This window comes from Toxorhynchites rutilus, chromosome 3 (assembly GCF_029784135.1).
Source record: "Toxorhynchites rutilus septentrionalis strain SRP chromosome 3, ASM2978413v1, whole genome shotgun sequence".
Taxonomy (NCBI): domain Eukaryota; kingdom Metazoa; phylum Arthropoda; class Insecta; order Diptera; family Culicidae; genus Toxorhynchites; species Toxorhynchites rutilus.
This window is the reverse complement of record NC_073746.1, coordinates 69,832,059-69,855,013: the sequence shown is the minus strand read 5'-3', so window position 1 is coordinate 69,855,013 and position 22,955 is coordinate 69,832,059. Positions and strand designations below refer to the sequence as shown.

Sequence of the window (22,955 nt, the reverse complement as noted above, 5' to 3'; positions counted from 1 at the left end):
TAAATGGCCTAGGGGGAATGTGGTCATCCGAAAGAACATGCCCATTTCCTGTGTCCACATACCACTAAAATTCTCGTTCTTCGAAGAATGTTGTAGCTCAACTTATCGTAGTTCAAGATAGTAAGCGGTTTTTTTTGAAAATTGAAAAATGAACATTTTTTATTATTAGAAAAAAGGTTGAAAATCGAACATTTTTAGTGAGGAGATAAAGTGATCACCTGTGGGGGGCAAAGTGGTCACTCGCACATAGCACGCTAGAAGAGATAGATTTATGCGTGCTTTTTTGGCCAAATTTGTTTAAATCATTATTGAAATAGTAGGTACATGTATGAAATGAGCTAGGCCTGTTCACCTAGAATCGTAATTGAAATTTTCTCATACGTACAAAAACGTAGTAGGAAACACACAACGTTTTTCAATATGAGGCTTGATTTTGGTTGGGGTGGCATATTTTTCCCGGGTCAAAACCACAAAAGGGACCCCTTTAGGAGCAGAAGGTGATAAGGTATATCAGATTTTGAAAACAGAACATTGTCAGTAATAATCCTCCACTGGCCACTTTGCCCCCCAAAAAACGAAACGCTAAAAATGCGAAATAATCGCTGAAATTGAACAAAATATCTGTTCACCTCCCCTAGAATATGTGAACATTCGTCCAAACTGTTGATTTGTCGCAAATATCAGGTCAAATAAACTAAATTTCACTAGAAATTCCTTAACCTTACAGAGAGAGCGTTTTTTGTTTCTATTTATTTCTTGATATGCGACAGCTCCACTGTAGTACAGGGTGACTCAAAAGTCATGCAATTCTTCAAACATAAGATGACTATCAATACGGTGTCCATAGTCAATAGTTATACTACCAAACAAGCAGGTGACCACTTTACCCCACGTGACCACATTAGCCCCACTACCCCTATGTCTTTACACCCACAACGTTCCACTGTTATCTGGAATGGTGCTGCCAACTCCTATGACATGAAATTCGTCAATTACTATTTTACTTAAATAAAAAAAAACATGATTTAACCGTTTCTCCTATAACATCGAGTCTCGCTCGTGGTACACTTGTATATCGTAGGGCACCAGGACACTTAGCAGCGTAGTGAAATTACTCGATGCGTGACCCATCGAAGCGTTTGCTTTTGATCCATGAATTCGTTTTTGTATTTCCATGTTTGAGTATTTCAGCAACAGTTAGAATCATTCATGACATCCCTACTATCAACACAAATCAAGCATCAGTAAATGTCCAATCCAAAGAAACAAATTGTTCTCTGATTCTCACTCCCTTTTTGTTTTGTTTCCTTGTGTTTTTCCAGGCACCCACCCCACGCGACACTGGCCCACATCAATCGGCATCAAAACAAGGGAGAATATAGGTCGCTCAAGAAGCTCAGCAGCACAAAAGCCCACCCTCACCGTGTACCTCAGAACGCACAAAAGTGGCTGTTTTGCATAAGTGCACGCCCGATGGTGATGATAGTCAGTCAACCTTAAGCTGTAACTTCGTTACCCCGATTATTGTTCAGAATGGAAATGATTAAGAAGGAGAATATACAAATCAGTGATAATGGTGGACCAACGGAAGTTACCACAGGCCCACCGGCAGCGACAACAGCAGCCACCCCGGCACTAACACAAGCGACGACGGCTGCGATGGCGACAATCGAGGTGCGAGACGAAAAATCCCAAAATGAGAAATCAGTTCACTCTGAGGCACAGCCGTCAAAGCAGCCGTCGAACACGGGATTGCGCGCGTTGTTCCGCAAGTCCAACACTTGTGGCAGTTTGTACGTGAAGTGTAGCTGTAGTAATAGTGATCCCGTGTGGTCACACGCCCTCACATCCGAGGGGGTGCATACGGGCAGCGGTGGTGGTTCGCTACAAGGCAGACACAGTCACGCTCACAGTAGGCCCATTTCGACTTCGGAGAAGGATTTTCGCCGAATCAAGGTTCTGCACGCCTTCTCGCATCCCGATACGACCACCGTTTTCACCGATGAAAATAAATACGCGAACAATTTCGGTAACTCGCCAACGCGAGCGCTAATTACATCCGCACAAGCCGGTCAGTTCGAGCTACTCCATTCGACACATTCCAAGAGGCTGTCGAGTCCGACCATCCATCCCGATTACGCGTTTCATCCGGAGTTCGTGCTGCAGAAACTTGCACTCAGTCGTAACGGACAGCTTCAGGATAAAAAATCCTCTTCGATTAACATACCCCGAAAACCAATTTTGAAGAAGAGTTCCAAGAGTTATCCAGGATTATCCCCTTCCGACAATAGTGTTGAATTGATTTTAAGATCTTTCGCGCGAACACATTTTCCCTCCTCGAGCGTGGACGAAGTTACCGAAGAGGAAAGTGTACCAAATTTGCAAGTATCAGAATCCGACGATAACGACAGTGGCGGAGACTCGTTAATATCGTTCTCCGCGAAACCGGATCCAACCGGAGATCCCTCGAGTGAGTTCGAACCCGAGCATGCCTGCGTCATAAATGGTGATGAATCGTCAATTAATAACGGCCAGGACGCGCTTCTAGCGAGAACTTACGAAGGCACATCTTGCGGGAGTGTAATTCAGTCAGAGCGAAGCAAGCGAAGTGATCCAATCCCGATCAACAGAGCAATCGTTGACAGCTCTGATCATCTGAGTGATAGTGTTTGTGATAGTAGTCCGAGTGTTAAAGTTATCGGTGGAGAGACTGTTTCGCGAGGTCCGATCGCACCGAAGCTAGACATTTCGGCGCAGGAATTTTTCATACAGTCAGGAATCCTTGGACCAATGGGCAATGGATCGTCGATGCTCATGCGAAAGACCTCCAAGATCGTTCCGAACTTGGACGCACCGGTCAAAGAGAGGGTGAGTAGTGGTTTGGATGCGACACAACAAATCGAGAAAAATAATTCAACGAAAAAATGACGTCGCCACGCTGCTAATTAATTTGATCAATATTGGACAGATCACGGGAACGGCGAACACGCATCTCTTTCCCTCTCGCGACAGTTGTTGTTCGAGTTGTTATCGTTTCGATGATTATTAGCCCGCATCGCTGGCTGCGATGGATTGATTGAAATTGAATTGTGCTACAGCTGTTTTGACATTGGATTCATTTGGAAGTAATGACAACAGATTGAACCTTTTGACTGTCGTGCTCAGTTGAGCTGAATGCGTAATGTTTTGTTTTGTATTTTAGAATGAAAGTTACGTTTGGGGAAGTTCGGTTGACTTTTTAAAAAAGCTGAACTACCCTGAACGGAGTCACAATGTAAACTGACTTTATTATTTCATTGATTTACACGATTGCCTAAATATGCTTACACTATGGTTTTTATAATGTTTGCTTTTATGCCGAGTGTTGCGAAAAATGTGCCTGTGACTCGGTGCACTGGGTCGCAATGCTCCCTGCTGCTGGTGTACCGTGCCTGGGTGGTAACTGCTCCTCCCCTAGTGTTGAAACTCCTGGTTCAACGGTCAGGTTCTTAGCGATGGTGGTTGGTAAAAATGTACTGGTGCTGGGTCAGCGAAATGATCATCTATGGTTGACTTTTCTGGGTTGATTGTTGCTTTAGCTGATTGGGTTCTAAACTTGAAAAGAATGTAGATGATAAAGATTATGATCATAGAAGTTGTAAATGAAAATCCTCCGATTATTGTCCAATGGTGTGTAACTGTTGTGAGTTTCAGGTTTTCCAGATGTTCCAGGTTTTTGTGGTGAAGTCTTTTCAATGAATGAATGTCGGTTTGCTGTTCTATTTTCCGCTTAACAACATTTAGTCCTGTTGAATGCGAGAAGATTGGATGCTCAACGGTTTCTATGATTTGATTTGTAGCAGCAGTTTTGAGCAGTTTTGGTATGTGATCAGGAATGATCCGATTAATCGTCGATTGGAAACTCCGCATGTGTTGTGAAATGAATCGTTCACTTGATTTAATAGTAGTATTGTGGGACTCATTTCCGTTACTATTGGGTAATGCGCGACGTTCTCATACGTGCACTTGCTGTCGTGGCCAATTATTATATTGGATATGCATTCGTCTAAGGAAACATCTTTCAAACTGTTGTGGTTGCAAAGACTCCAGTTGCCTAATCTTGAACAATGGTCTGTTTTCAGGAAAAGTTTGTCATTACCGTAGAGATACTCATCTCCTTCCAGTTTTATACGTAATGAATCTGTTATTATAGGAGCAATTTTCAGGTGCTGATATGTTGAGTTGCTAAGATTTGGAATGTTGATGATGTAGAGTATAGTTTGTCCGTTGGTGCCTATGGTGACGCTTGCGAACCCAAGTGCCTCGTCTATTAATTCGGTTGGTATACCTTGATCGCTAAGAATTTGAATCATGAAATCTGTCTCTTTTGATGTAAGCATTCTATTATTAACAATTCCCAATTTTGATAGCGTAATGGAATTTTGAATTTTTAATACTTCCTGGTTGATAATATCTAGATTGAGAATAATATTTATTAAATCATTTCCTGCCTTAACTGCTCTGTGTGTTTTATTTTCTTCCTTAATTAGATCATTAATGGTTTCTGTCATGTTATTCAGCCCATCATAAAGATCGTCATTGATAGTAATTTGTTGGTTACTATTTTCGGTAATTTTGTGAATTCCAGAGTCGATAAGTCGTAAATCGTCTGCGTCTGGTGAGCCTGACATCCACTTCCATGCTCTTCCGAGTGCGTCCCATCGTTTTTGTCGTCGGTGTGCCGGTTGTATTTGGTTGAGGTTTGTTTCTAGTTCATCTATTTTCCATTTTAGTAAAGCTGTCATTTCGGGGTCGTCATTTTCTCTAGTCAGAATCTTGGTTTTGATGTCGTGTACGACTAATGCTATATTTGTTGTGTTTATTTTGTTTATAACTTTAGACTGCCCTGTTACAATTTTGCTCTGGGATAGGTGTATGATTGCTACATGTTCTTGGTTAAGGCTTTGTATTTGCAGTGTTCCTAAGACTGCTGGGATCCTGGAAATAAGTTGATATTTTTTACATTAGATTTGTGTAGTTTTGCATTTTCTTCGTTCCTGAACGTTACTTCATTGCTATTTTGAACAAAAGTTTTCTTGAATATTTTCTTGTGCTTCGGTTTAATGATTTTGTCTTTTACATATACCATTTGCCCAGTTTCTAGTGCAGGTGCAGTTTTACTATTTTTATTTGCTCTTTCAAGTTGTTTGTGTTGGGCTTCTTTTAGTCTAACTATTATTTCGTCGTAAGTCTTCTGTCGTATTTGTTCTAGTTCGTCAGGATTAATTTGTCTGTCGGGGTTCCTTTGATTTCCGAATAAAATTTCCTTAGGGGTTTTGAGTGTGGATGAGTGGATTGTGTTATTGTATTTTTCCACTGCTATGTGGATAATGTTATGGGATGGCAAGTGAGGGGTGATTTGCTTTTGAATTCTGTATAGTTCTAGGATGGTGGAATGAAATCTCTCCACAGGGCCATTTACTTCTGATTTGCTATTTGGGGTTAAATAAACCTTGATATTCAAATCGAGTAATTTCCCTTTGATATCGGGTGATTGAAATGCGCGCTCGTTATCCATTACGAGGGAGCTTGGTACGATAAAGGAGGTAACTGTTTCCCATATTGCTTTCTCAATATGAACAGCATGTCGGGATCTAATAGGAATCATGCGACCATACTTACTAAATTTATCAATGCTAGATAAAAAGTAGTTGGACTCTATTTGAAATATATCTATATGAAGGATTTGGTAGGGATGATTAGGGATTGGTGTTTCTTGTATAGGGATAATGAGCGGGTGTCGATCATATTTCGAAGTGTTACATTCATCGCAAACGCGTATAAATTTCTTCAAATGTTGTATAATATTTGGGAAGTAAAATTCACGTAAAATCTGAAATTTATTCTCTTGGATTCCGCGGTGGGCTCTATTGTGAGTCTCTTGAATTATTCTTGTTTGCTCATCTGCGTCTGTAACATCTCGTAATATAATTTGGGTGAAACGAATCTTGAGCAATCCGGGCCTGCTGAAATATTTTTTAAACACTTCCTGGATTTGTCCCAGAATTTCTTCAGAAGTATACAATCCGTTGGTTTTAGTTGGATCACAAAATTCTTTTAGAATAGTGGTCAAAATTTCTTCGTTCAATTTCGTTCTTCTGATCAGAATTCTACGATAGCCAGGAAATGGATTTGTTACTATTGTTTCTGAGTTAGTTGTAGAAATTTCAATTATTAATTGGGAACGGAAGCTGTTCAAAGGGGCTTCTGTTGAAATGATGTAGTTGGAATCATCGTCTTCTGCAGAGTGTTGAGTGGGTGTTAATGAATTTATCTGAACGCGACTCAAGGCGTCTGCAACCACATTAGATTTTCCCGGTTTGTACATGATTTCATAATCATGTTCTTCAATGAAATTTTTCCAGTTCATGAGTTTTCTATTCGAAGTTTTAGGAGAAAGATTGTATGTTAGAGGTTGGTGATCTGTATAGATCTTAACTTTCTGACCGTAGAGATATCCTCTAAATACCTTCAAAGCCCAAACAATCGCAAGCAGTTCCTTCTCTATGGCACTGTACGATTCTTCAGTTTTGTTTAAAGTTCTAGAGGCAAAATGTATCGGTCTATCCTTTCCAGGGTTTCCTTGACTTAAAACAGCACCAATCGCGAAATTAGACGCGTCGGTCGTTAAGCAAAAAGGTTCGGAGAAATCTGGATTAGTTAGGATGTCATTTCCGGTCAGTATCCGTTTCATACTTTCGAAACATCTTCTTTCATCAGTGTTGAAATTTATACTTTTAGCACTTCTTTGATCTCCTTCTCCTCTCAAGAGTTTAGTTAAGGGTTTGGCTATTTTAGCGAAATCCTTAATAAATCTCCGATAATATCCCATCATGCCCAGAAATCCTCTAAGTTGTTTCAGGTTTCTGGGTTCCGGATATTTTTTTATTGCTTCGATTTTCTTCTCGTTGGGTTTTATTCCTCCGTTGGTTATTATATAACCTAAAAATTCCACTGATTCGTGTAGGAATTCTGACTTGTCTAACTGAACTTTAAGATGGGCGTCGTGTAACGTTTTCAAAATGATTTCTAGATTTTCGAGGTGTTCTTTGAGTGTCTTTCCCATGATTATTACATCGTCTATATAAACAAAGCACCGTTTCCCGATGTGGTGTCGTAATACGTCGTCTATAGATCTCTGGAAGATGGCCGGTGCATTTTTTAGGCCAAATGGCATACGAACAAATTCGTATTTGCCATAATTGACTGAAAATGCCGTCTTTTCAATATCTTCTCCTTTCATCTTGATCTGATGGAAACCGGATGCAAGATCGAGAGTAGTAAAATATTTATTTCCTCCTAATTGGTCTATAGTGTTCGATATTTCTGGCATAGGGTATTTATCCGAGATAGTCTTATCGTTCAATTTTCGATAATCTATGACAAGCCGGAATTTTCTTTCCCCTGAGGCGTCCAGTTTTTTAGGGACAATCCAAACAGGTGAATTCCACGCGGATCTAGATGGTCTTATTATACCATCGTTGAGAAGTTTGCTTATTTGTTTTTCGACCTCTGATTTGTATGCTATTGGATACGGGTATGCTTTCTGATAAATGGGTATGTCGTCAACAGTTCGAATTTCGCATTCGACGTTGGTGGTACAAGTTAATTTGTTATCGGGATTATGAAACACTTCTTTGATGTTATTTATGATGGGTATCAAGGAATTTCGCTCATTTTCGTTTAGATGGGAAATTCTAATTTTTCCTAAAATGTTTGTTGTTTCTGTTTTATTTATCGCTTGTCTTCGTGTAGGTGTAGGGCTGTAAAATTTTAGAGGGATGGTTCTCAGATCTCCTGAATCGCATTTAACTTTAAGGGTTTTTTTCGCACTAATAAGGTTAAATCTATTGCCGAAAAGAATTTCGGTTCCGATTATTCCGTCAAAAAAAGGATGAAAATCGAATACCAAAAAGTTGAAACTTCGATGCAAAAGTGGGTGGAAAATTTTTAATTTGACGCATTCTTTTATTTTCTGAGTACCAATAACACCTTTAATGTTATGTTCACGCATGATATTTATTGGCATTCCGGATGAATTAGCCCATTTCTTTGAGATAACATTTACGTTGGCACCGCAATCGATGAGCATTTTAATGACTCCTTTCGATGTAGGTATTTCAACGTAAGGGAGGGTTTTAACGTCAGGTTCTCCTAAAACCATTTCGTGACCCAATCGGTGTCCTCTAAAAAATTAGTTTCTTCAGCTTGGTCGGGCATTTGATTGGTGTTAGCTTCGTTAGAATTTTCGGCGTTTAGATTTAAATTTTCTAACGATTCCACATAATTTTCGTTATTGAAATCATCCTTACTCAATTCCAATTGTTCGGTGTACCATTTTTCATATTCTTCCGGATCGGGGCATTCTTCTAAGATGTTTGCCATTCGTTTAGCGTTAGGTTCGTGAACACGCATTGAATCGCTTGCTTGCCTACGTTGTGCAAAAGGTCGATTACCGTAGTTAATTTGATTAGTACGAATAGAGCTCGTATCCATCGGTTCCGGTCGTGGTTGAGGTTGCATAAATGTCCTTTTGGGTGCAAATACGTTAGGTTGTGATTGGAAATTGGTATTTTGGAACTTTTGACTTTGGAATGGTGTATTTCGAGGTGGTAATATTGGCAATTTTCCTGGGTGGAAATTTGAAAATTTGGGTTGCGAATAACGCGGGGGCACTGGTGGCGTAATATTTCTCGTTGGTAGATTGCTACGAGGAGCGGGTAATGGCAGTGGTGTCTGTGTATTAAATGGAGCGTTTCTTGCACTTAGGTTCAGGTATTCTACACAATAATGGTAGGCCTGTGCTAAATTACTTGGTTTGTAGTTTTTGCAAAAAAGTGAGAGCGGTTCTCCCAGACCTCTCACAAAGGTATCTAAGGAAAGCATATTATATAATTTTATTAGGGCGGTTTCGTGTCCCCGCCATTGTTCGTCTAAGTTTATTGCGGAACTTATGAGAGTTATCATCTCGGTGATCCGGCTATAGTAGGTTTCGATTGATTCGTTCTTTGCCTTTGTCATATTTTTCAGCTGGCTGTCCAGTGTCATCAAATCCCTTTTGTCTGCGTAATACAGACGCAAAGTGTTTTTTATTGCCTCCCACTCAACGGGAGTATTGTTTGTGATGAGTACATCACTTGCTTCATCTTTAATTTTACGTCGGATAGTTTTTATTATCAGATGATAGTGAAATGTATCTCTACCATCTTCGAATAATTCCAATATATCTTCTACATCGAGAATCGAGCGCGAGGTTGCGCGGATTCCCTGTGTAAATGGGCAAGTCTGCCACGATAGCTGGAATTTTGCCACGCTCGTGGAACGACATTCTGGTGTCGATCGTAAAACGTGGTGTGGCGTTTTCCAAAACAGGTGGCACAGAAACGATCGGGTTCGACGGGTTCAAGGCCATGTCGGGATCCATCGTAAGTGTTTCTAATGCCTCGATTATTGAATCAATTTTTGCTAATTCTAAACACTTTCACCTTTCACACAACACTTCACTTTAGATTAATTATTGTTTGGAGGAATTATGTTAGTTTCCGCGTTATTTTGTGATATAACAGCGCTCCGGTTACGGTGGGTCCGGCCTCGGCGCTCTGAATTAGTATAAGTTTATTGGGTTCCGTACTATCCGCTTTGCGGTACGGTTTTAACTTAGTCTATTTCTTTCGAGTTTATACTCACAAGATTATTAGGAGGTACATTCGAGTACCGCGGGACAACGCCTTAGTCCTTGGAAGTCCTATTAATGCCGGTTGACTCGGGTCCTTCTTTTTCCTGGTGCGCTCGTTCGCTGTGCTCCTACACGCAAATCCCTCGGTTGACGACGGACGGAGCTTGGGTCCGGAGTAGGAGTAACTTTAGAAAGTTAACTCGGAGCGGCTTCACTACTAGGAGTACAATACTGTTACCAGGTGGAGGATCCCGACTTCGGGCGCCAGTTACGTTTGGGGAAGTTCGGTTGACTTTTTAAAAAAGCTGAACTACCCTGAACGGAGTCACAATGTAAACTGACTTTATTATTTCATTGATTTACACGATTGCCTAAATATGCTTACACTATGGTTTTTATAATGTTTGCTTTTATGCCGAGTGTTGCGAAAAATGTGCCTGTGACTCGGTGCACTGGGTCGCAATGCTCCCTGCTGCTGGTGTACCGTGCCTGGGTGGTAACTTGAATACTTGTGTGTATGATTTGTTTTTTTTTCTGGGGGCAATACAATAGTACATGATTAAGTCTGTGTAGACAAATACTGGGTTTCCATTTCATGACAGAGCTGTATAACTAATTCTTGATGTAATTGGTAACAGTTTATTGATTATTATGTATTGTATGTTTGCATAATATTACAACCATTCCATGCCAAACCGATATAGTGGTTTTCAGGTTTCCGTGAAAATTTGTAGTTTGGCCCTTATCGCAAAATTTTAGGCCCCTTTTATATTTTTTTTTTCATTGAGGCGCCTATTTCTATTTTAGAGTGTTTTTTTTTCAAAAAAGATTTTTTTTTCACAAAAAATGCTTTGAAAAATCATAACTCAAAAACTCAAATGTAACCCATAAGGAACTAATACAATCAATAATTATGAAAACAATATCCAATATTTTCGCAAGTGTTATATTTTTTCAAAGAAGACTAGCTTACAGGCTTCCATTTGATATATCGATCATATGAATCGGGCCAGTTGCGCAGATCTGATTTTGAATGAATTTTTCATAAAACTTGGATTTGGAGAAGTTGATTTTTCGGGAGGTTCATTTCATTTTTTCTGACAATCCACTAGGGTATCAATGAATGTATGGGAAGAAATAGACCTTAAAATTTCAAAAAGTTACCTCATAAAAAATGTTACCACCTCGAAGAAACACCCTATGCAAAATATCAGCACATTCGGACTTAAGAAAGAGTTTGCGCCACTCAAAGTTTAAGGTTTTTTGAAAATCGAAAAATCACCCAAGGGGGTGCAGATTACGGATCACAAATCGATTAACTGAGCGATTGTTCGTGAATTTATAAAAAATGTGTCAGGTTAAACGCTACGTTACGCAATGCAAACACGCATGTCCTGGTTGCTGTGTAAACTTTCATTACACTTCAATGAAGCAGCGTATCTTGATTACAGTCTATATGTTTACTGGCGTTACATGAATACCATCGTCAAATAAATAATAACTTTTAATAAATATAACTTTTAACAAATAATAGTGAATATAAACAATACTTTAAAATTGGACTCATTTGTTGAATACAGATTTCAATATGTACAGATTTTCTGAGAAAAAAAATAAGATAAAAGATTTTTTCATTTCAATAGGAAGACATTAGGTCAATTCAATTCGGGTTTAAATTCATCTAACCTTACACCGGCGATGGCTAGGCTAGGATTTTCCCGCCATTGACTTAATATCTTCGTATTGAAATCCTACTTTTTGATACCAGTGTTGCTTCAGCTTATTCTGATTTCTCTCTGTTCATAACTTGTGTAAACAACCTCTTTAAGGTCAATCAAGAGGGTTTTACGACTGGCTATGCAGCCATTCCATGTCAAACCGCTATAGTGGGCCTGATCACGAACGTCACTTCACGGTGAAAATGAAGTGAATTGTATACAACGTTATTACGGCTGTCACCGTGTGTGTAGAATCCAGAAGAGTTCATGCGTCGTGAAAACTTTGATGAACTAGGTGTTATTATGAATACCACGATACTGTCATGTCGCGGAGAAAAACAGGTATATTTGTCACTTGTGTTTTAGATGGTGAAAGCTAGTCACGCGAAATGGAGTAAGTTTAATTTCTTATTTTTTTAGCTTTTTTGCGAACATTTTGGATCTTGTCTTGTCTTGTTTAAGAAACAAAAGATAAACAAACAGCAATTTACTGGTGGCATTTTTAGAACGAAATTCTGACGTATCCAGAGGACGTAAATTTGTTTATTTGTATCCGGTAAATGCGCTATGGGATGTAATTAAGGATTAAAAATGTAGTTCCCGCAGGTCCATTGAAACATGGCGGTGGTCTACTTTCGATTGTCCAGAACGAACAGAAATTTTTTGTTTCTATTTTTAGGATTAGACTAAGTGAGAGTTGCAACACCATAATATGGCAATGGAGGCCACTGACCCAAATACGATCATTATTGATTATATATAATGTTGATTTGTTGATATTTTGAATATAAAATAATAAATGTAAAGTTTTTCCAACATTGCAGAGCTAGTTTTTTGTAATTCAAACATTCACAATTGGCGGACCAAACCAGAATCAGAACGATAGTTATAACTTTTTACGTTATATATATTTTCAACGGTATTGTTTTGAAGCCATACTTTGAATGAAAGAATATTAACCCTTCCACGTACAACATCGAGTCTCACTCGATGTGAAATGATTGTGCCATAACGTACAACATGGAGTCTCCCTCGTGGTGCGCTTTCATATCACAAGCTACTAATACACTCAGCATAGAAGTGGAATTACTCGATGCGTGACCTATCGAAGCGTTCGCATTTGGTTCGCTTTTCGAAAATTAGATCGTACGAGAAGGGATTAAAAAGTGATAATAAGTTTCAAACAAGGAAAAAAAATGAGTCTATCATTGCAAAGCATTCACAAGATACTGTTTATAAATTCTTCTCTAGTTCTTTTTCCATAATTTTGAAATCCGTCTAAAGAAAATCTGAATCACTTTCCGCTTTTCCGAGAATGGGAAGGATAAGATGAATAAACTTCAGAATTCCATATGGGAGTAGCTCAGATTATACTGATTGTGAGGTGGGTAAATTCGGGTTTGTTCTAAATATTTCTCACTGTTAAAATGTACAAGAGTATGCGAGATTTCGATTATTGAACAGTCATGTTTTATCTCTAGCGTAGAATTACATTCCCATATGTTCGACAACTACATTATTCCCGAGCAACCAAGTATTCCTCCTCATCTTTGAGCCAGGATTTGATTCAGCAAACTAATCATCGAGGTATAATTACAAACTTGTCGTTCTAAAATATACGATTAATTAAATGGAATATTATCTCATACGTTGTATTAATTTGACCTGCATAACGTTAAAACGTCCGAAATTATGCAACCGACACAACGTTCAAACACCCGACATTATGCAACCAATATGTCTCTTATTAACGGAAATGAACACTTTCACTTCACGGAGTTCATTTTCACACGCAACTGTCCGTGACAATGATGATAGACACAAAAAGATTAAGTGAAGCCACGTACGCTTTCACGCCACCTACACTTCACTTACAGTGTAGGTGACGTGAAAGCGTACGTGGCAGTGATGTTCGTGATCAGGCCCATTGGTTCTCAGATTTTCGTGAAAAGTGGTAGACCCGTATTTTTTGACGTAGAACTACGTCTTTCAATAAGGGTGCCAAATCAGAAAACAGGTCACGTTTTTATGAAATAATGTTAACGTTACTAACTATTTTCGCCGTAAACGGATTCTGGCGATTTACATACCAAACGAATACATTACATTACAATCCCATAGTCTGTATATGGTTTAAATTCAACTCAACTCATGCACTCATCGACGAGCAACGAAAGGAAATCGTAAGATGTAAAGTCTCCGTGAACAAAGGAAAAGAAGAAGAACGAAGGGGAATATTTGCCTAGTGGATCTCGCTGAGGCAAACTCCATTCTTCGTGAGGACACCAACTGGACAACACCGTTGCTGGGCGTACTAGACGGCGAGGGATCGATCGGTTTTCTCAAGGCAGTGGTGGTGGAACAGTAATATGAGGAGAGAGTAGAGTTTTCCAATGGTCTTTTTGAAGGCTAGAGACGAATGAACTGAAGAAGTTTAAAGTCTCTTTAATTCAACAAGGAAATGTTTTGAGCTACGCAATTGTATGGGGAATCATCAAGCTAGGCTATCGCCAGCTCACCAAGAAAATAAATGTTCTGTTTCGCATGACGGTAGGAAAACTCTCTCCACAAATGATGACAGCTAAGCTAATCTTGACTGGCAATATTAACAGAAAGGGCTTCTGTTGAGAAGAGAGCAAAACAGAGATAAGTGTGTGTATATTTAGTTGCTTCAAGCTCGTACGTAAACATAGTGCATCTTTGCTACGCTGAAACCCCATTTGTAATGATAAACAAGGAGGGGAGATCGCGGGAGGGGATTTTTTAAGTCAGGGTATTAGTAATGAATCTCTGATGAGACAAATATTCAGCCCTTTTCCAAGCAGTTAACATTGTTTGTTTTCTGTCATCATAAAGGCTTCATTGATGCCTTTGACAATGCATCAATGCATTGAATTGACGCTCTGGTGAAGCAGGAGTTAAGGTTATGCACCAAAATATTATTTAGGAAATACCAAGTTATTCAATAAGTTATAAAGAGTCATTAATTTATTTGGGTTTGCGGTTGGGTTGGGTTGGCTACTGAACCGATTGAGATGATTGACATATCAAATTGAAGACAATGAGCTAGTCTACTTTATGAATAATTACACTTGCTAAAAAAATTAATTTCGTTATAGATTGTATTTGTTTTTTGGTCTCGTGGTCTCGGACCAGGGGAGTTATATGTATCTTTTATATATTACTAGCTGACCCAGCAGACTTCGTCTCGCCCAAAATGGATTTTGACGTAGGACTACGTATTTCATTTCTATACTGGGGTGTAAAATCAAAGTTTCGAAAACGAAAGCGTTACGCCGGAGACCGAGATTTTGAGCGTTAATAGCTCCTAAACAACTGAACGGAACGGTTTGACAAACACTGCATTCGAAGGATAAAATATCTACGCGTTATATGCTTGTTACTTTTTGATCCAAAAACTTGTTTCAATAGCCTTAAAATTGCTTTCAAAACAGGCTATTGATATCACCGGTATATAAACGAGCACTGTTGAATGGTGTCACCAAGAGCCTGTTTGTGTATCTTATGCCAGAAGGGAATCCATTAGGAGGAGAGTGTTGCCACTGAAAAGGCGACCAAGAGAGTATCAACATCGAAAAACGGTTCCGCTTGAGACATCGGAGCAGCCGCCACACACACACACACACACATACACGGACGGAATTCTTTTCATTTGATTGCTATTCAGCATCGCGAAGATTCCGGAAAGATATCATCGTTGCTAAAAAATAATCTGCCAGTTCCCCTTGGAATTGAAAATTACAAGCGAAAGAGTTTATTTTAATCTTTTCTATCCATATAATACTGCGTCTGTAACGGATGGAACACGAAATAACCCGTGTTTTCTACACTTGATGGTTAAATCCATGGGCTGCCAAGAATCTCACAAGGCCTACCGATGGTTCGCCTTCGTCTCATCTAGACCGAAGGGAACGATATCATTCGTAGACATCCGAACAAATGAAGCGTACAAGTTTGCCCCAAAACGTGTGTTAAGAAGGAATTACCGCTCTACGCGCACTGGCAAACGATGTTAACTCAACAATTTCTCAAACAAGAAATGGTTGTTGTGAGAAAGGATGAGCTAACGCAAAAATTATGTAGACTGATTTGATGCAACAGATATTTTGACGTGGAACTACGTCTAACCGGAATATATGGAGGGTAAAATGAAAACCTAAACACAGAACATGCAGGAAAAAATGAAAGATTTCGAATGCTTATAGCTCGAACATTTCGTACTGGATAGGAGAGATGTTTGCATCACTTGATAGGGAATATTTCTACGCATCTATCGCAACTAACAAAATGTTGTTTTTCATTAGATAAACAATTGAATAACTGTAAAATATTAGGCGTTATCTAAACGCCCTAACTGCATCGTTTTGATTGGCCCGATTTACGGTTTCCCTAACACAGCCATCAAAACCAAGCAGCCTTAAGGAAATCGGCATTGCAAATACATGAAAGTAGGGGGACTTTTGTTCTCATCGAAAAATGTTCCCTAACACAGACTTTAGTAGGGGGAGCTTTTGTTCCCACCGAAATGTGTTCCCTAATAGAGATTTCTAAACCAAGGTGCCTGGAGAAATCGGTATTTCAAATTCATGCAAGTCGGGGGTATTTTTGTTCCGACTGGAATGTGTTTCCCTAACACAGACTTCAAATCCATGAAGCGTGGGGAAGTCGGCATTGCGAATTCATACAAATCGGGAGTATTTTTGTTCCGATTGAAATGTGTTTCCCTAACACAGACTTCAAAACCGAGGTTTCTGGAGAAATCGGCTCTGCAAATAAATGCAAACTGCGAGTACTTTTGTCCTCGCTTGCCTTTGTGCAGAGTGGAATATGTCTGTCCTAACATGATCTTCTAAACTTAGGAACCTGGGAAAATCGTGCAGACACTAGAAGCGAATGAACTTCCCAGTTTCAAGCAAATTCGAGATTCGAGAAGTATGTACACTTTTGGGATGTAAACTTCAGAGGGAAATGTAAAATAAAATAATCGTTTGATAATTTTTTTTTGTCTTTATTGGAAAGATTTTCAGCCTTAGGCTGGTTCATCAAACGTTTGATAATTCTTCCGTACATATATTTTGTTCTAGTCATCATACCAAACGTAAAAGGTCCGTCATTAAATTTACTTGTAACGAAGAACAATCAATCACAATAAATGAATTGACTTTACACGGCATTTGTTCATTTTTTTCACTCACAGAGCAAATATATTGAACTCAATTAAATTTGGAAACTGTTTCATTCAATCAAGAATTTAATCAATACAAACGAATGATTGCTAAGCTAAGGTAGTTCCACGTGAACCTTGCGGTTATATCATAGATATAACCCACTCATTTTTTTTTGTCTATTGGAAATGGAATACAAATCATATCACAATACAAGCAATGTGTTATGTATTATACAACCTTTATGTGATTGTTCCTTGTATTGAATATTGTGCCCCCAACGTAACGCTCTCGTTCTCGAAGTCCCCCAAATATTCATTTATTCATTCATTCAGAATTGATTCAGATACAACTGAAAACAAATGATCATTAAATCAACGATAGTCCTACGTCACCCTTGCGTTTATAACACAGATATAACCCACTTCCTGTTTTTATCCAGTAAGGACCAATACTTTTATAAGAAAGGTATTGTTGCGGCCTGGATGGAACAATCGAATACGAAAAGGAGAGAAAACACATTTATTTCTTCAAATCACTTTATTCACTGAATTTATAAACATAATTACTTAACATTAAAATCACATTAAACACTAATCACAATCGGCAACGCATATCCTGGATCCGCACCTGAAAAAGGGATCAAAAAGTTCATTGTATACAATATAATACTTTACGCGACTTACCTTTTTCACCAGACACAAAAACCTGATGCAACATTATTTGTTTGCACCACACATAATACACAAAACAACAGCATGACAAAACAACGTATAAACAATCACGAACAATAACAAGCGAATTGTCGAGACAGGAATGCATGGAAACAGACCCGCTATACAATGAGGAATTGTTTATAGCGAATATTCCAGACGTAACCCAAGAAAACAAATTACGCCATTCAAATGGGACCGATCATATAAATAAGACAAGAAATGTTCAGAACAGTCAGTCGCAAATAAACCGTCGATCAATATAGATCAAGATTTTGACTATATTCGATCTCATCTCTTATCAATCAACGGGTAGCCAGACTACTCTCATCAATACTCTGGAACTCTGCTCAGATACCTCTCTGGACAGAGACATTTTTGGCGCTGTAAACGGGATACTCTATAATCATCAACTCTTCGGAACTCGCTCAGAAACTGTCTGGGCGGAGACAGGTGTTATGAAGCGGCCTTTGAATGGTAACAAATTTTTTTCCAACAAAACGGTGCTAATTTTAATCCCAAACCCCAAATCGGACAATTCGAAGCATATAAATAAAAATTTTAAATTCTATCCAAAAATGATGGATTACATTTTTCCCAACCTAATATATTTATTTTGGTGAGTTCGACACAGTACCAATAAAGGTCAAACTAAAAATAGTTCAGAAAGCATTGAAGGTGACATTTTTTGAGTTTTAACTATTTTTAATATTAAATTCTAGTTTTGAGCACCAGTGTAAATAAAATGTTTTTTTTAGAAAAATAGTTTATTGATTTACCAACAAATTTGCTGTGCATCATATTTTGATTGGACATCTGGAGTTCAAGCTGCGATTTAAAAAAAAAGTCAATGATTTCGAATACGACATTAAATATTTTCTTAAATTGTTTATCTAATAAAGAAAATTGAGATTCTCATTGACTCATAGCGACTGTAACGTGGTTACATTATCAGTATTAATTATAATCTTTAATCCTCGAATATCATGTTCATGATACTTCAATCAATTTCGATGATTCGTATCTCAATCTCAAATCAATTTTAGTAGAAGAAGGTTATATAGTTTCTCCAGCCACATTGTACCATTCTGAATCATATTTCGGACGCTTAAGGCATATGATACGGAAAAAATTTAAATGTTTATGAACGGGTAAATTCTATGTGTTCACGCTAAGCAAACGTCAAACACAAACGATAATGACCCATTCCATGAGATAATGCACCAGAAAACCAAATTTCAAATCTAGTTTTTGGAGAAAATTGAAAACGTTATTTGAATAAGCTCTAATTATATCATATTTTTTTTGCAACAAATTTAATTTTTATGCACCAACCTTTGAGAGAGGTGAGAATAAAACTACTTAATTATATTTAAAATATTTGAGGTTTTCCCTATTTTTGTGTTTCTTGAGATATATCTGCACATGCTTAACCAAACTTCAATGTCTATATACCATTGAATGGGTGATTAAATGCTTGTTTGAAGAGACGTGGGTGGACCTACGTTTCATTTTGTAATTTATGAGAAACAAGCATTTGAAAAACAGGTATTTTGAAGCGTTGTCACGCCACAAAAATAGAGCATTTTTTTAGTTTATCAAATGAACATAGATTCAAACATTTTTATACTTGGGTTTTTCTGAGCAAACAGTGAAAGTCAACAACCCACAAAATTTGGTTGAGATCGGTCCACAAATAGAGGAGTATCAATTGTCTCCAGAAGTTGTTGTCACGTCACGAATAGTATACGATCCATTCAAACAATATTTTGACTCACTACAAACCCTTTTTTTGCGTTTTCAAGAATAAAGCACACAAAATTGAACGATGTTATAATAAAATTAAGAAAATTTCCAACAAAAATCATCAGTTGGAGTATATTTTATAGTTAGGTTGGCTTGTTGTCAGTCAAATACAGGGCGAACACGAAATTATTGCGACACATTCAACAGGGCATAACTTTTTTACCATTGGGTAAAAATCAACCAAATTTTGCACACTTTCCCATTAATTTGTATTGTCTACATGCTGTCAAACTCGAAGTCGTGTTTTTCGATTCAACGAAAATGGAGGTGAACCAACGCGAGTCGAGAGAACAAATTCTTTCCAAACACCTGGAATTTTCTGACCTGTCGCACCGGCAGTTGGGAAAAATGTTGAACATTCACCATTCAACCATCTCCAGAGTATTGAAGCGGTTCCAGGAGCGGTTAACGTTGGACCACGGCAAAGGAGCTGGAATAAAACCGGGACCGGAGAACAAAAAGACGGAGGGAAAGGTGAAGCGGATGATTAAAGCAAATCCCAACGTATCAAGCCGTGATTTGGCTAAAAAGATCGGCATGTCACAGAGCTACGTCCAGAATGCAAAGAAGAGAGCTGGATTACATACATACAAGGTACAGAACTTCCCAAATCGCGATGAGCGGCAACAATCGACGGCTAAAACTCGGGCACGGAAGCTCTACGAGAAGAAGCTGACAAGTATGGCTGCTGTGTGATGGACGACGAAACGTATATAAAAGCCGATTTTAAGCAAACTCCGGGGTTGGAGCTTTTCACTGGCAAGAGCAAGTTCGATGTGGACGACAAATTTAGGAAGAAGATAATGTCGAAGTTCGCCTCCAAATATCTCGTTTGGCAGACCATCTGCTCTTGCGGACTGAGGAGTGAGCCTTTCGTGACAAAGGGCACAGTAAATGACGAGATCTACAAATCTGAGTGTCTCGAGAAGCGCCTTTTGCCGTTCTTGCAGCAGCACGACGAAGCTCCGCAATTTTGGCCAGATTTGGCATCATGCCACTATGCTAAAAGTGTCCTGGAGTGGTATAAGGTCAATTCTGTCCATTTTGTTCCAAAGGACATGAACCCGCCAAACTGTCCGGAGCTGCGCCGGTGGAGCAGTACTGGGCAATAATGAAGCGGCAACTTCGGAAGAGCAAGAAGACAGTCAAAGACGAGAAGGACATGTTAAGAAAATGGAAAGAAAACTGAGAAACTGGTACCGGATGACACTGTAAAGACTTTGATGGAGGGCATCAAGCGAAAATGCGTTCAATTTTACACTCAAGGCTCCATCGATTAACTTTTCTTTTGATTTTTGGAGTAAATATATGTATAAAACTACCCTAAAATTTTGGTTTGATTCTTAACATTATAAGAAAATTGGCATGACATTTTCGGTGTCGCAATAATTTCGTGTTCGCCCTTTACTTTTGTGACGTGGCTACAGCTGACTTTTTGCTGTTTCGGACTGTTGAACATTAGTGATTAATTTCATTAATTACCGTTTCGTTTCAAAACATACAAATGATATTTCTCCTATGTTTTATCAACAATATATGAACGTAGATTCCATAATATAAAATATAATCTTATTTCAACTTCCGGTTTGCTGATGGTATTATTGAATGCTAAAAAAATATGGAAAACCCATACGATATGGGCTTACCAGCGGAAGTCGAATGTCGTATTCCGATGCCATTTTAGAATTGAGGATGTTGACTTCCGGTTCGTTAAAAACGGATATAAAAGGCCGGGAATGGCATAAATCCCACAATACGATCGTGAATGGTAATGTTGGCATATAACCATGGGTGCACGAAGAGGAATAAAAAAAGAATAATGTTTGATAGTGAGAGATAGGATTTAAATGAGAGGGAGATAATGTTTGAGTGGGAAGAACCAAGCCTTAGAGCGACGTGTGTGGAGTTATACAAAAAAAGTGCACATACAAATGTACACGCAAACATCAACGATTAACGATCAACGATAGAAGTCAACGTCAAAGTCAAAGTCATCTTCAATACGCAAACATAAACGCCCTTGCACAGATATCTGAGTTTATCAAAAGTTTCTGGTAGCAAAATCAAATGCGTTCCCCCTGTAGTGAACGCCACTCGATGAACCAGGATTGTGCTAGCCATTGATGGCAAGCGCCAGAGTGAACGTGTTAAACAATCACGATATAAAAACTGGAGGTCGGTTTTGGATCACCCCGACTTTTCCCAAATGAAAACATACCGTGTATTACAGGTAAAAAGTAGATTCAAATTATATAGCTTTTTTTTGATGAACATACCATAAACAATTAAAATTGCCTTGTTTCGCAATGTTTCACAAAATAAAAGAACATAGAACTCATTTTGCACACAGGTCGAATATATTTGAGGGGCTTAGAATGCAAGGGGTGTAAGTGACTTGATCGATTTCTCTTCATCAACTTTTTCTTTACTTAATAACTCAACTGCAAAAAAGATCCAATTTAAGTTTGCGATATAATCCGGTAGATGAGTCTCTGAACTATCTTCCACATTGTCAAATACAGCTGAAAATGTATTTGCAGCTAAGTTATGACCAAAAGAGAGAGTCGATGTAGAGAAATCGATCAAATCACTTACACCCCTTTCATTCCAAGCCCCTCATTTCTTCTCTAACTTTGGTGGAATGAAAACTTAAAATGGCGCTAAAACGCTAGAATGAAGAGAATTCACCATATTATCAAATTGTCAGCGTTATGACACCATTGAAAATTCAGTAGGAAGCACGGTTGCGTTAGGACCACTTTCCCCTATAGGATGGACTTTTGGAAAGGGAAGGGGAGATCTCAGAGAAAAGTAAGTAGTATCCAGAGTAATAAAAAACATAAAAAATAGTATATCGCTTGCTACAATACGGTGAAAATCTTATTTAATACAACTTATTGATTGTGTGACGTGACAACGCATCGTGGAGACTGTTTATTCGCACAAAGCGCGTTGTCACGTCACAAAATGCATGCCGTCAAATCGCATGTTCTTGCGGGTTTTTTGAAAAACTGAGTATACAGGAATCTTCGTTCATCTTTCATTGCCAAATCATAGAACAAAGTTCATTTGCATGTATTGAAACGGAACTGAAAATACAACATTAATGTTCAAAAGTCGGAATCCGCAAAATGACAGGTGTTGTCACGTCACAAAAGTATTGTGCTGGCAACAAGCGAATTCAACTGCAAAATATTCTCCAACTGAAGATTCTTGTAGGAAATTTTCTCAAATTCACTTTAAAATCGTTTACCATTTGGAAATCGTGTGATGTATAAATGAAAACGAGAAAAAACCTGTTTTTAGTGAGTCAAACCGTTGTCACGTCACACTGGAATGGGACTAATGAGTAGTGTTGCCATACAAATGAAACACAAATTTCTGCATTGCTCGAGAATTAATCAAGCAAATGAAACCAAATTTTGCATGTGAAGGTTTTAGGGTGCAATAAATGTTTCTATGATGGTTAGACTCTCCGCCCCCTATCTAGGGAGTCTAAACTCTCCCTCTTCTCTATGGGCTGCTATATAAATGAAACACAAATTTCTTCATTACTCGAGAATTAATCAAGCAAATGGAACCAAAAAAAAACTCGAAATGGATTTTAATGTGATGAAACGCATCTTCTTCTATCTATAAAAAAATATAGGAGGTTGTGTCCAAGACACGACCGCATTGTTGACGTAGAACTACGCTGTAGTTTAATTTAAGTCGCTTGTTTATAACTGCGAATATTACTTTATAATGCTACGAAATTTTAGAAATAACCATTCTATCAGTTTGGTCGCTCTGAAATATTTTTTTTCTTATAGAATCA

The 22,955-nt window shown here is 38.4% G+C and overlaps 1 protein-coding gene across 4 annotated transcripts in view; it reads left to right on the top strand.

Moving 5' to 3' along the window:
- LOC129775447 (cGMP-dependent protein kinase, isozyme 1) overlaps positions 1-22,955 on the top strand; it is a 116,205-nt gene that overhangs the window by 68,625 nt on the left and 24,625 nt on the right. For all 4 annotated transcript variants that reach the window (XM_055780209.1, XM_055780205.1, XM_055780207.1 and 1 more), the window contains one exon: positions 1,323-2,868. In XM_055780209.1, the coding sequence (XP_055636184.1) occupies positions 1,534-2,868 (1,335 nt within the window). In that variant the 5' untranslated portion in view covers positions 1,323-1,533. The remainder of the gene's footprint in view (positions 1-1,322; positions 2,869-22,955) is intronic.